This window comes from Polypterus senegalus, chromosome 4 (assembly GCF_016835505.1).
Source record: "Polypterus senegalus isolate Bchr_013 chromosome 4, ASM1683550v1, whole genome shotgun sequence".
In the NCBI taxonomy this organism is placed as follows: Eukaryota; Metazoa; Chordata; class Cladistia; order Polypteriformes; family Polypteridae; genus Polypterus; species Polypterus senegalus.
In genome coordinates this window covers 87121576-87136773 of record NC_053157.1, presented here as the reverse complement: position 1 = coordinate 87136773, position 15198 = coordinate 87121576, and the positions used below count along the sequence as shown (strand labels likewise).

The 15198-nt window shown below is 38.7% G+C and overlaps 1 protein-coding gene across 2 annotated transcripts in view; it reads left to right on the top strand.

The window, feature by feature from the left end:
- The window catches only part of fam149a (family with sequence similarity 149 member A), a 107268-nt gene that overhangs the window by 72914 nt on the left and 19156 nt on the right, over positions 1–15198 (top strand). For both annotated transcript variants that reach the window (XM_039750966.1, XM_039750967.1), the window contains exons 9-11: positions 8032–8135; positions 11081–11284; positions 13710–13842. In XM_039750966.1, coding sequence (XP_039606900.1) covers positions 8032–8135; positions 11081–11284; positions 13710–13842 — 441 coding nt within the window. The remainder of the gene's footprint in view (positions 1–8031; positions 8136–11080; positions 11285–13709; positions 13843–15198) is intronic.

Sequence of the window (15198 nt, the reverse complement as noted above, 5' to 3'; positions counted from 1 at the left end):
GACCCACAACAGTGGCTACAGCTAAGCCAAATGAGCCACCAGAAACCTGCAAACAGAAAAAAAAACACAAGAAGTCCCCGGCGACATAACACCCTAAAATGTCCAAATATTGCTGTTCTTATAGCTGAAAGTGCATACAATTTTTTACTATTATGTTCTAGAAAATAGTCTGTAGAAAGAACAAAAATCCAGCTTTCTTTCAGGCTGTGCTTTATATAGCATCTTTCATACATTTATCAGTCCATCCATTTTCTAACCCGCTTCAGTTCAGGGTCATGGTCATCTGGCACCCATCAAATTGTGAGCACTGGAACCCTTGAACTGGATGCCATCCTATCACAGGGCACACTCGTTCACATGTCCATAAGGAAACACCAGGCAAAAGTAAATTCTCCAGTTAACCCAGTTTGTGCAACTTCAGGATATGGCAGCAAACAAGGATACCACAATCAAGGGTGCCATCTTTTGCAATGTGAGACGTGAATCCAAGCAGGCAGTCCCTCAACTCTAATAGCGTATTTTGTTGACAGCAGAACTTGGAACGGTCCTCTCCACTGAGGGTGATGCCAATGTTTCCTTCGAGTATCTCTAACCAGAATCCAGGTTCCTAATGGAATCAGGGAGTCCTTTGATGGAGGACTAGTTCTCCAGGCTTGATTCACCTGCTTGTGGACTTCCTTCAGAGAAGCTCGGAGACCTGTAAGACTGGAAAGAAGATCATTGTCCACAGTATGCAGTGTAACATTACCTATGACCATGCCGACTGCTATGGGCTGTCTGGTCAGAATTTCGAATGGCGACAGCCCTAACTGATGATGTGTTCTTACCCTTAATCCCATCAAGGCTAGGGGTAGAGCATCAGGCCAAGTTAAATTTGTTTGCTCACAGATTTTAGCCAAGTTAGATTGCAAGGTACCATTGCATCATTCCACAATACTTCCATCATTTGCAATAAGGATGCACATTTATCTGGAGCCAGGTGGTTAATTCATTTATAACGGAATTTACAAAGTGTGTGCCATTATCAGTTTGGAATTTCTGCGGTATGCCCTATCTAGGAATGATTTCCTTTATCAAAGCTTTTGCCACAGTTTTAGCATCTGCATGTTTGGAAGGGAAAGCTTCCACCCATCGGGAGAACACATTAACAATTACTAAACAGTATCGGTACCCCTTTGATGGTGTTAATTCAGTGAAGTCCATTTGAAGGTGTTCGAATAGACCCATTGGGTTAGGTGTAACAGTGGGACTTACCTGGGTGCCCTTTCCTACATTAAACTTTTGACATAATGCACAGCACCTGCAGAACTGCTCTGCATATGTAGAGAAACCTACAGCTTCCCAATGTTTTTCAACATCTTGAACCATGGCATCCTTTCCAGCGTGATCCAGGCCATGTGCAATTTTTGCCATACCTGGAAAAGAAGCTTTAGGAAGGAAAGGTTTGTTAGTTTGCTTATGGGTCCAAACTCCATCAGAGAGGAACCCTTCTTTGGACCATTTTCTCTTCTCTGTGTCCGTGGCTGCACACTGTAAAGAAATAATTTGATTATCAGTGTCCTGGTCATTTCTCTGTTGGAATAAAGAGATTGGTGTGTTATTATACGCAGCCCGTTTAGCAAAATGATCAGCTAATTCATTTCCTTTGCTGACAGGATCCTGTTTTCCTGTGTGAGCTTGACATTTAACGATCGCTAGCTTTGATGGTTTCGTTATGGCCTCTAAGAGGGATTCTATTAGTTTTTGATGCTGAATGGACTTGCCAGTACTGGTCTTGAATCCCTGAGTTTCCATAATGCCCCATGATCATGGCAGACTAAAAAAGCATATCTAGAATCAGTATAGATAGTTACAATTTTTCCCTCTAACAACTAACAAGCTCGAGTGACAGCTATCAACTCAGCTGCCTGCGCGCTTAAACTTGAAGAAATTCGGTTTGCTTCCGGCAGGTGGTCACCTTTGACGACTGCATAGCTGGTTGAAGGTGTTCCATTTTCCAATTGTAAAGAACATCCATCCACAAAAATTATCTCTCCTGTTCCTAAGGGTGTTTCCTGTAGGTCTGGTCTAGGTTTTATAAACTTAGTTATTTCGTCATGACAGTTGTGGGGCTCCCCTTCCTCTTCAGTTGGAAGAAGAGTAGCTGGATTTAAGGTGGAGCACCTTTCTATGGTAACGTTTGACAACGTACAGAGTACATTTTGATAGTGTATTGCCCTAGCAGTAGTGAAATGTGAGGTTTTAGCCTGTACTAAAATGGAGTGTACGATGTGAGGTACTTTTACCACTAGGGGGCTCATGAGCACTGTATCTGTACTGGCTAGCATGGCCTCTGTTGTGGCTACTACAGCTCTGAGACAGGTTGGAAGACCCGCAGCCACTGGATCCAATTTTTTCGAAAAATAGGCTATTTGTTTTTCTCCATGGAGTTGTGTAAGAACTGCATTCATATATCCCCTCTTTTCGTCCATGAATAGAGTGAATGGACGAGAATAGTCAGGGAGTTTCTAACGCTGGCGCAGAACAGTAGTGCACTTTTTAAGTCGAACAGAGCCTTCTCAGCTTGATCATTCCATTCCACCCGACCACAAAGAGGGATGCCAGGGGTATTTGCCAAATTTTACAACGGCTGTGCTCTTTCAGTGAACTTCAAAATCCATTGCTGGCAGTAACCTAAAATGCCCAATACAGACATAACCTGTTGTTTTGTAACAGGTCTAGGAAGATTTTGAATGGTGTTTATACGGTCGCTAGAGAGAGCTCTTGTTCCACAAGAAATGTCATGACCTAAATATTTCACAGTTGTTTGAACTAACTGCAGTTTTGTTTTAGAAACTTTATGGCCATTTTCTGCTAAAAATAATAACAATTTCTGAGTATCATGTGCACAATCTTCTTCAGTAGTACTACACATCATTATATCATCCACATACTGTATCAATACACTGTGTTTATCTGGCCAAAAGCCTTCTAAATTTTGAGCAAGAGCTTGTCCATATACACAAGGGGTTTCAGTATATCCCTGAGGCATAACGGTCCATGTCCAACGGCGGTTTTGGAAAGTAAAGGCAAACCAGAATTGAGAGTCTGGGTGCACAGAAATAGAGAAGTAAGCGTTAGCAAAGTCAATAACAGAGAAATAACGGGCGGATGGGGGTATCGTAGAAAGAATAGTGGAAGGATTAGGAACAATAGGTGCCCTAGGAAAAACTGGAGAGTATTTAATTTGAATGATTGCTCCATGTTTCACGAGATCGGAATGTACGCCGGAGATGCCAGCCTCTGCCTCTGGAGACAGAGGATACTGGGCGCGATGCGGGCAGAAGGAGGATTTTGGGTAAATCACCAGTGGCTCACAGTGTGGTATCCTTCCATAATCATTTTTCCCCTGGGACCAAAGTGCATCGGGAAGTGAGGAAAGCCAAGAGGGAGAGGTGGTTTGCAATGAAAAAGCAGAAAGGGAAGGACGGCACAATGCACGATATACTAAAAAATAATTTTGAAGCACAACTTTAGTTATCAAATGATCTGAGGTATCAAAGATACCCGGAGCAACGTGCAGCCAGTCCGTCCTATTGATACATTGTTCCACCCATTCCCCAATTTCGACCCAGCGAACGGTGCTAGATTTGGCTAAGGAAACATGGGGAACCAAACCTCCTAAATAGAAAACGCTTTGTGAATATGTGAGGTGAACTGACGGAGCGGCTTTGGTGGATGAGAAAAAAATGCAAGGGATATGGAGGGTCTCTGGGCTAGTACCTGAAGAGAGAAAAGATTCTAACCAAGGAGTGTCCACTTCAGAAGGGAAGTACTGGGTAGTACAGTGGAGGGTGTTGGGGACTTGCAAGTGGGGAAAAAAGACATGAAGGAAAAGAGTGTAGGGCTTTAAGGAGAATGGTGTGTGAGGAGATGTTCAGGGTCCAGGCTGCAAAAGAGGGCTTAGTGTGGGGGGAGGTTTGGCACGGGAGTTTAGGAATAGAACAGTAAAACCCTCGTTTGGTTAGTGAAATAGAGAGGGAGAGCTTAGTTATCAGATCCCTTCCTAACAGATTAACAGGGCAGAGCTGATTTAACCAAAACCGTTGCATCAAAGTGGAACAACTGGAATGAAGCTGAACCCGAAAAGGTTTAGGCACCAGCAAAACATGTGGTTGTCCAGAAGCAGTAAGCACAGTCACTGTATCTTTCGAGGCAGGGACCTCCGTCAGCAAAAGGGTGGAACGAGTAGTTCCAGTGTCAACGAGGAAAGCAGTTTCAGTGCCATTCACCAGCAAAGTCAACAAAGGATCTGTGTCCACATGGCAAGTGAGCAAAGGCAACTGAAGAGAGTGGCTGGGGTCCCTGCAAATTCCTAGGACCAAGGAATATCCTCAGGTTCAAGTAAGGGAGGTGGGGAGGAAGCTTATGTGGGCAATTGCGGCAGAAGTGTCCTGTCTCACCGCACCCGTAACAGGCATAAGATGTAGGTGCTTGATCTGATGGGAGAAGCGGCTGAGCAGACGAAGAATTCGGATTAGGAAGCAAAAATCCGCGACCTCTCCCCTGGCCTCGCCCCTGTCCTCGGAAAAATCCTCGTCCTCCACATCCTTGGCCCCTGCCTGAGGCGGCTCCACCTGCATAATAATTCATTTGTGCTGCGATTAACTTGGTCTGAGTATCTGACTCTTTTTGCGTAGTCTGTCGTTCAGCATGTTCTGCGTGTCTTTTAACTTCATCAAAAGTGGCACTTTCCCATCCAATACAGGACGTGCGTCCCTTATTCTGGATATCACTTCTGAGTCCTGACACAAAAGGAGGAACTGCTGCCTTGGCATGGTCGTCTGGGCTGTCTAAACCAGAATGGTTTGTCATCAAGTCCTGAATGCGGTGTGCCCATTCATCTACCGTCTCATCTTTCTTTTGTTTGGCAGCTGAAATAAGGGACCAGTCAGTGCTCTTGCAGCTATTGCAGTTTTCACGTGTCGTCTAGTTGCTGCATCTGTTCCACAAACTTCAACCCACCGATTACCTTAGGATCAGGCAATTCGGACACTACGTCTTTCAGCTCTTGAATATCTCAGTTATGATGTATCATTACAGTAGTGGGGTTATCATTTCCTAGGGGTAGTGTGGGATCGTGTCGGGGTTTAGGGACCTCAATTAAAGGGCAAGAAAATGTGGGTGCTAAAGGTTTTGGGGACTTAAACGGGGTAAAGTTTTCAGGGGACTTATCTCGGAGGGTCTTGCTTCTAGTACGTTGTGAAATGGAGAGCTTTTTGTGTGAGAGAAGAGCCTCCCATAGCCTCTAACAAGTGGCCGTCAGTCTCATCATCCGGAGCCGTAAGTGAGGAGGATTCGCACTGATATTGCTCATCAAAGAAATCATCAGTAGGTGGGGCATCGGTAACCACAAGAGCCACTGGGGCAAGGAGTGAATGTGGCGGTGGAAGGGGTTGTGGATAAAGTGTTGGGGAAGAGACCATGGGATATAAAGGGTCTTTTTTATCACTCCTCTTCCTCCTTCCTTCAGACTGGGGTCCCGTATCAGCCTGCACTTTCTGTAAAGCTATAAGCAGCTCTTCCTTTTCCTTTCTAGTCTTAACTTCGGCAGCTAAAAGCTCATTCCGTTTCTGTGCTTCTTCCAACGTACGGTCTTTAATAACCAATTCCCATCTGTCATACATATCCATCCGATAAGGACCTCCATTACAACAACCCCTGCACAGTATTTTTCTAATTTCCTGTATCTCACTCATATCTCCGGTTCCTTCCACTGGCCATCTACCCCCACTGTGCTTATTCCACTTTCTACATGCCTTTTTAAAATCTAATCCTGTCTTTTTTTTAATGAGCTTTCTTGGGGACCCGCCTTTCGATCCCGACAGTGCACTAGGAGCCTGGTGATCCCCCGAAAATAATCCTTCTAACATTAGGTTTTTAGGACCATAGGGGAACTGTTTGACTGGCTTGCTATTTGTTTTTCCCATAGTGAGCAGCAAGATCTCAGCAGAAAGTGACTCAGCCCTCGATAAACCCCGTTCCACCCGCCGTCCGCTCCTATTTTCGGATTACAGCTTCAGGTGACTTTGTGTCCGTTTATTCGCATCAGCAGAATCCTACATCAATATGCCCCGTGGAGTCCGGGATATGGAGGTTGTTACCCTGATCCCTTTATCAGACGGTTTGTATGCGTCAGTCTGCCAGGGTATTGTCTCCGTCACCTTTGCAACCCGTTGAAACAAGAGTATGACTAGACAGCGGATGAAAAACTCGACCTCCTGTTTATTTAGACACACATTCTCTAAATACGCCCTTTCACCCCCATTCCTCTAATTATTATAGGAGCGTGCCACTCGCCCCTTTCTATTCCACTTCACAAGGGTGACTAGCTAACATTCACACTGTGCCGTATTCCGTAGGGTCCCAAAAGCCACTTTCCGTGAGTCCCTAGAATCCTCCTATGGGTCTGATACAGTATGCTCTCTTATTCTTTATTTTTGCATATGCTTTCTATTCTTTTTCTTTCTAATATTCGTATTAAGTCCGGCACACCAGTCAAACTAACAGGAATCCCTTGATCTACTCACCGTGACTCCGTTCACCTGCCGGGAAATGCCCGTCAAGTTGTGCCTCGTATCGGCTAGGAGGAGGTCAGGCACTCCCCACGCAGGAAACGCCCAAGGCAGGCCACTCCTAACTTTTACCGAAGCTGGACCCGATCCGGCCGGAATCGGCTCCACCACGGTCCTCTGGACGATCCTGCTCGAGTAGTCGTCTGCCCGTCTCCTGCCCCACATTGGGCGCCAAAAAACTAGATGAAGACTTCAGACAAGACAGCAGGTGTGGTTATAAAGCAGCTTTATTTTGCAGAGTCACAGTGAGAAGAGTTTCAGAAAAGCAGACATTCAATTATACATGACAGCATCAGGGCTCTTCTGAACCCCGTCTGTTGGGTGGAGTAAGTTTTTATACCTCTAGAATGCGTGATTTAATATCATTATGAAATGCAACAGTCAACAGGTTTATTATACACAATCCTTGAGCCCCTTCAACGCCCTTTGTGCAACTTGATTTCTTGGCCCCTTTTGTTATGGCGTTCAGATGTAAGCTAAGGGAAAACATTGTAAGACAGACTCATGTGTGGAATGCTTAGACTTTGAGTCCTTTGGACAAATATTTTTCTGTTTTGCTCAGCAAAGCATGCTTTTACATTAGACATGAATTAGTACAAGTGAATGAAGAGAACATTCATTTTACACATTGTATACAATTAAAATAAGACTTTAACATTTACAAATAAAAAAGAGTGTAGGGGCCTAAAAGAATTGGTGGTCAGGGAATCTGATGACCTGGGCTTCAATTTACTGATGAGCTGACTCATGAAGTAGAGGTGAAAGTAAAACAGAGTCCCCAGAGGAAAACAATGTAGTCAGGAGAAAATGTACAAATTCAACACTGAAACAGGTGTATTTGAATCCAGCATTCTGAAACTGTAAGACAGAATGCTAATTTTTGCGTCATCCAACCATGTCTGTTGAATTCTAAACAGCAAACAAAACTCACAATCTAAGCAGTATTGCTGACAAACAGACAAAGCAAACCTCTCTGTCATATTTATTTCTTGATCTAAACCATACAATATGTATTTAAATATTGATGTGTCTAATTCAAATAGTAAAGTGCAAACAAAGCTGAGACAGGGAAATGACATTTCCCAGTGACATCATTAGTTTATTGATCACAATGAAAAATGTAAAAAAATAAATAAAAAGTACATTAAAATCACAATTCTCAAGCATAAAAGTACCAATGTTAGTGTGAAACAATGATTAAATGTGATTAGAATCTGGCTACAGTGAAATTGAGTACTGTAAGTGAAGGACTGTGTCAGCAACCCTAATTTTTTTTTGTTAAAATTTGTTTTATGGAATGTTATTTTAATACATTTTGCATTAAAATGTATATAGCATCTGTTTTAAATATATATATATATATATATATATATATTTATATTATAGTTATTTCTTTAACACTGTTAATGTTTTACAGGCCTCTAGAATACAAAGTGCTTTCAACAGTAATTTAAATGGAGTTATGACAATTCAAGCCAAACCACTGCAGCACAGATATTCTGGGTTACTGGAAAAGACTCAGTAAGTAACTTTTCATGGAAATAGTTTTGCTTATATTTTTAAAGATGCAGGGCAACATTGATATATAAAGGCTCATATGAAGACATACTGACTTACAATCTACACTGTTGTACAGTTTCATGGATTTTGCATATTAGGTCACATCTTTTAGTTGTCTAAAGATGTGTATATAAAAAGAGTTAAAGAGAGAAAAAGACACTAAATGTTGATACTTCTGTAATTTGTAGGATGTGAAAGGTTATCAAATATGGAGCCTTTAGGTACACCAGAAATATTATACTTAGTCCGACACTTTTTTGACAAGTGCCTTCCTTGTCCATCAAATTAAATGGTACTGGACATCCATATTAACTAACTGCACTTTTTGAAATTAACCTGATGCAACATTCGTCCTTAATCACTATTCTAATTTGTTTTTATGTTATATTGCTAGCTTGCCAATTGTCTTCCCCATTCAGAATAATTCCATTTTGCAATTTCTGAAAAAAATAGTTCAATTAACAGGAATCTGTTCAGCTCTTCTGAAAAATATGTTATATTTCTTGGGAAGAACTGGTCTTTCTCAACCCCAAGAAAAAATTTGGATCTCTAATCTTTTTCACCTATTGAATGTTTTTCCTTATGTCATTGTATAAAGGAAATAATTGTATTTAGTTTCCTATTTGAGGATGGCTTTCTTATTATGGCATTGATGTATTGGTCTCTCACTCCTCTCCTGAACCTTCTTCTTCAAATGAAATTGAAATCTAAGCTTATTTGTGGTTGATGGTTAATCAGTAAAATTTCACACCAAACTGGGACAAGTTATTGTTGAGTTGTAGTTCGGTTCTGAAAGTCATAAACTACTCTCACAAAACTGGTTTCAGGAGACATCATGCTATGCTACTGTATTTATCTTCATAAGTGGAAATATACAATTACAAAGAACATACCATACAAAGACTTTTGCTTTTTATTTTTTATTTTTCACAATATGATCCAAGTGATTAATAATTATGCATTTGTAATTTGGAAATGTTTTCTGACTAAAATGTAAAAGGATGAACAGCAAAATTGCAGAGATGCTGCAGAAGGCAACACACATCTTTATAGTATCTTTATACATTCTTAGTTACTCAGACCTGGATTATTACCATCATTTTAGAAATACAGTATTATCATAAAACCAGTAACGGCGGATTGCACGATAACATGCAGTGAATATGCTTGACTTATAGTTTTCATACTCTTTCTCTGTACGTTTAGCATTTGTTTGCTCAGAGTTTGATGCGCTTACTGCTTCGTGAACAGCTCTTCTTTTCTCCACTTTAGTGTCCCGCTTCTTCTTTTCATCTGTCGGCATCTTTTCGCATTAAAACTGATTAAATCAGTATTTGTGTGGCAATTACTTAGTACGTGTTTCTTAATTTTTCACTTAAGTGTTCAGTCTGCCTTAAGAATGATTTAAGATGTTAAGAGGCAGAGGAAGTGACGGCGAAGGTGGTCGGGATGAGAATGGCTCCCATACTCATGCGCCGCACAGCCGCCCTGCTGCCCACTGCCAAGAGTTGATTCTACAATAAAATAAAAAAAAAATAAAAAGAGTAATAAAAATCATCACCCCAAAGACAGAAGAGGTCATGTAGTATATGTGTACCAAATTTCAGGTCAATAGGTCAAATGGTTTGCGAACTACAGGTGACTTAAAATCCTGGACAGACAAATGGACAGCCACAGTAGTGTATTACCGTATATAAGAAGATAATAAATCCTTCAGGTATGCTGCTCTTTGTTACCATCACCTTTATCATGTAATACACTGTCTTTAATTGGCATGTCACTGTATAAAAGTCAGCCCTATAACTGACTTGCAGTCCATCTAAGCTTAGTTCCAGACTTGCAACTGCTATGACTGGAATAAGGTTCATCTCCCTGGTAATCTTGTACTATAAAACTAAGTTTAGCCATTTGAAACATGTGAAAAAGAGAAAGGAAAATTCACATTGACAGAGAAAGCCTTACCCTGAAAGTCTGTTTAGACTAGATGGCCTTACAATCTTTATATCTTACCCTTTAAAATATAGCATTTTGCTCGAGAACTTTGCACACCTTTGCTTTATCAGACACTTAGCCATGACTGATGCGGGACCCATATTTGATAAATAGATAAACTGAAGTAGGTATATATTATCTAAAAGCAACCATCACTGTGTGACTAGGATGGGGCCCCTCCACCTTATCAGCTACATGCTTAAATATTGTCTCTGTCATATATCACCACGCATTTGATAACTGACAGCTTTTAATGTAGCATTTGCACGTTTGCTCTGTGCAAACTGTAATGTGGTAAGCACTTTCCATACCCATATGCAGTGAATCAGGCAACAAAAAAGGAAATACAAATTTATTCTACTGGTGCAGAGAAGCTAGTGTTTAGAGCACATGAATTAAGTAGTATAGAACTATAGTTTCCTATGGACAAATAACTGGGAGCCTCTTAGGCAAAGGTCAAGAGTAGGCACTATGCATTGATTCATTTGAGAAGCCCAAAATTCATCTGTATCAGTTATTTAGTAAAAGGCAATCCTTTTTAAAAGTTGGTACGCTTAATTGAAGCTCAATTTTGTGGAAACCCTATTTTATTCATACACTCAAAATTAATTCTTGCTATATCAACAAATTGTTATATTAAGCATACTTCGTTGGTTTCTTCAGGTTTGCACTTTCTTTTTGTAATTATACTACACTGCAAAATATCATGAACACAGCTTTCATTTAATTTGTTAAATGATGCAGTATATTTACTAATTTATAAATTAGCTATCTCCTGAACTCCTTTACACTTTAGTAAATCTGTAAATTTACTTTTGCAATTTTTTCTATGAACATTATTGATAATTAGGCTGGGCAGTGTATTTATATTTTCCTATGGCATGTGTTATAACAATCATATTTCATTTTTATAGATCTGAAATAGAAGACAAGGCAACCAGTAATTTCAACTCTTCTTGCAATCGAATAAGTCAACTCAACAACAGTATTCTTTCCTCATCAAAGATGCCAAACACAATTTTCCGCAAACCTCCTTCTCAGCGGAAACTTCCAGCACTCAACTCTGATGCCTTGCGATTAAAGACAGTCAGTGATGAAGTTCTGAGAGGAATTAAAATGTAAGTAGTTCATTCTACAAAGGATTTATTGAACAATTAAGTTCACAAAGTATAATTAGTTTCTAATATAGTGAATATTCACATGACACTTTCCTGTAATGTGGTAAAAAGTTATGTTTGGAGTTAGAGAAATTTTAGTTTAATTTGTAATGTCAGAAATATATCAGAAATTGAGGGATGAATTGATTTACAAGATGGGTGTCATTTGTTTCCCTATATACCCATTGTGCTGTGGACTACTGGTAGTACTTTAAACACCAGATAGAACAGAGTATCAGTGTATACTGATTTGGGCTTTAAACATGTCAAACTAAAGTTTAACATCGGGACACAATTAAAAACATTAAGATCTCTAAAATACAAGTTGAGCAATTGAGTGTAAAGTCTTACTGTCTCACAGCTCTTGCACTTAGAAGACTATCTGATAACCCCAAAGTAACTTTACATTGTCAAAATGCGTTGGTGTGTGAATCAGAGTGTTCCATGATGGCCTGACATCACATGCAAGGTGGGTTCTAGCCTTGTGCAATTTGCTGGAAATTTTCAACTTTCCCCAAATATGTAGTTCATATTCGCAAGACTGACCATTTTCTGAATTTAAAGATAAAAGTACCTGACTCTTTTCCAGTCTACAATTTATAATAAATATGCAATAATGGAGCAATCAGCTCACTTTGGATCACCCATATGGAAAAAGCTTCAATGCTGGCCTCTTACTTGACTAGCACCTTTTCTTTTCCAGTACTTCATGTAAAGCTCCTTCTGGGGCAGTAAATATACATTAATTGGTTGAACACCACAGAGACCACTGATTTGTCTTTGTTTGTGTTTGTTTGTTTGTTTTTTATTCTGAAATGTTAAGCTCCTTTTCTCCTTCTGCAAATTAAGAGCTCACCAGAGAGCTTGTAAAAAGCCTGATGTTGAGATAACCTGTTAGATCTGACAAAGCTGGTAGAAAAAAAGGTCAAAGTAGAAATTGGTTTAGACTGAGTTATGATATATAATCTAACAGAACACCAACACCTTCATATTGTACTAACTGTAAAATGTCAAATACTCAATTCTGCCAAATTCGAAATGGAATATAGATAGTAAATGGACCAGGAGAAGAGACATAGTCATAAACAAACAAGGTTCGTAACCAAATGTCAGACAGATCGTTTACCAAAGCCAAGTCACTAAACAAAGACATACTCACTAAACTAAAGCACTAGAGTCTGTAACCAAAGAGCCTGAATAGATTCCAAAAGCACTCAAAGATTTTGTTATTCTCCGCAATCTTGGATAACTTGGAACACTTTTGTCATCTAAACCTAGCAACATTGTAGCAATGCTAACAAAATAGCAGTACTCAAAATGAATAAAAATTGTCAAAAGACAAAAAATATTTTAACTATTTCATTTTTTTTCTTTGATATTAACATTTAATATTGAATTTCCATATGTATACATGTATAACAAGGCAGTTTAGCGCATTAAGATTTACAATGGAAATATTCAATTCATTTTTGTATAGCACTTTTCAGAGCACACTTTTCAGGCTCAGGGAACTTGCACAAATCTACAACATTAATGCAGTAACAGTAAATTGGTAGTCCTCAGAATATTAACACCAAGTACCATAGCAGGATACCAAGAAGAAAAATAGAGAGGGTTCAGTAGTGGTTCATTGTGATTTCCACACTTGAATGTTTGTGCAATTGACTGACAAATAGAATTTCAAATAAGGTATGTTAAACTATTTTTCAGCCTGAATTAAAATTTTGAATCTGTGTTGCCGTCACATACGCAAGCATGCAGATTATTCCACATTCCAATTTTATGTGTAAGAATAAGGAATAGGTTTGCCTTAGTCTTAACCGAAGTGCTGTGTAAAACGTTAAGATCAGGAGTTATGAAGTGATAATTCTTACAAGTAATTAAATTAGTGATTCTTGGCAGCAAACGTTTGAATTAACTAGAAGCTACAAATACAGCCACTTGAGCAGCATGTGAATAACACATTGCAATGGTCAATTCTATAAGAAGGTAATGCATAAATTGTGTTATCAATATCTAAGAAACTATATTAGTTTTCCTATATTTTTTAAACATGTTTCCATTCTATCAAAACTTACATTGCACAAGGATATACTGTCAATAAAGCACAGGTTTAAACAAAATATCAGTAGGCTGCTATCCTTTTCATGTTTTAAAAATATTTTTGAGTGGAATAGATATATTTTCTGTACTTTTTATTTTTACACAATATACAGTTTTCTACTAATTAGTAATCCAATGCTGCCAATTCACCACACAACTAAGTAAATAAAAAACAGGTTTACAAAATGAGTGAGTGAATGCATGGATAGACTGATAAACAGATGTTTTGCCACAGCCATGAACTTTGATTTATTTGTTGTTTATTTACTAAACTATATTTTAGAAACACTGGTACTGATTGCTTATCATCATCATCATCATCCGCAATGCAAAGCATGCAGAAAAAGCAGCTACCAACAATCCATTCAGAAACATTGGAACAGAGAATTTTAATACCAGGATCACGTCACTTACAAGTAAGAGATTTTCATTATAAAATTGAAACATATCTCATTTATTAAAAACATTGTTATCTATTTACTATACCCTTCGAAATAAAATACACCATGAAATCACTTTCAATATTGTATTTAGGTGGATGAAGAAAACAATTAATATTGCTTGATATTCAAAGTAATGTTGATTTTGTTTCTAATGAAAATACACTTTATAAACAGATTCTCCGTAAGCACTTTATGATCAGTAAAGTTGTAACCATATACAGCAGTAGTGTATACTGGTTAATTGTTAAGTTATCTGGTTTTAATTCTCATTAAAAGTTGCATGCATTATCGTTTTTGCTTTGTGTACATTAAGCATATTTTATTTTAGCTTTTCAAAATAATTCTAGTATATTTGACCTCAGTCAGGATGGACTACATGTAAAATTTAAACAGTGTGGCATAAATTTTGAATAATCAGCCACACAGTGACTATAAAAACTTTAAAGCACATGCTGTCAACTTAAATGTATCTTTCTGGTCAGATGATTATTATATTAGGGTTTTTGACATGTAGGCAACTATGGAATAAGATTTGTGCCAAATTTCAAATCATCAAGAAAAGAGTATTTCCAGAATAAATAGAAGAACATTAAAAGATCCTTTCGAGAAAAGTTAATTTGTTAAATAATAACAAACAATCTTCAAAATTAGTCAATTTTGACATATAGCCTATAATAACTACATTTAATATAACTACAATATTGAGGCAAAACAAAATTATAAAATTGCAATTCATTAAATTTAGGAGAGTCTATGTAATTATGTTTTTTTCATAATTGAATGTCTTATTTTTTATACAGGGTGACACAGAAAAAACGGGAACTTTTGAAATGCGTAGTGGCAGCCATGTACAGTTGGCAGCACTGCGGAACAGGGACCTTGAGCTGTAAACAGTCTCGCCATTTAGTGATTTAGTAATCAATTGCAGCTGTGCGAGAATTGTTCGGTAACCGTGTCATGTCAAGATTCAGTGACATTCCCTGGCCCTCAAGATCACCGGATTTGTCCGTTTGTGATTTTTTCTTGTGGGGCTACCTTAAGAGTCGGGTTTACATGACTCGGCCAAGGACACTGAATGAACTGAAACAAAGAATTCAAGACGAAATTCGTGGTATCCCAGCTGAGATTTTGCAGCAATCAATGGGGAACCTCAACAGCAGATTGGAAGAATGCATACGTACAAGAGGACGCCATCTACAGGACGTAATTTTCAGACATTGATAATTTGGATTACTGTCTCTTAAAAGGCAAGTTGTAGTGGTTCAATTGCTGTCAATAAATTTTTTTTTGTTGGATTTCTTCTATTTTTATTGGGTTTTTTAAAAGTTC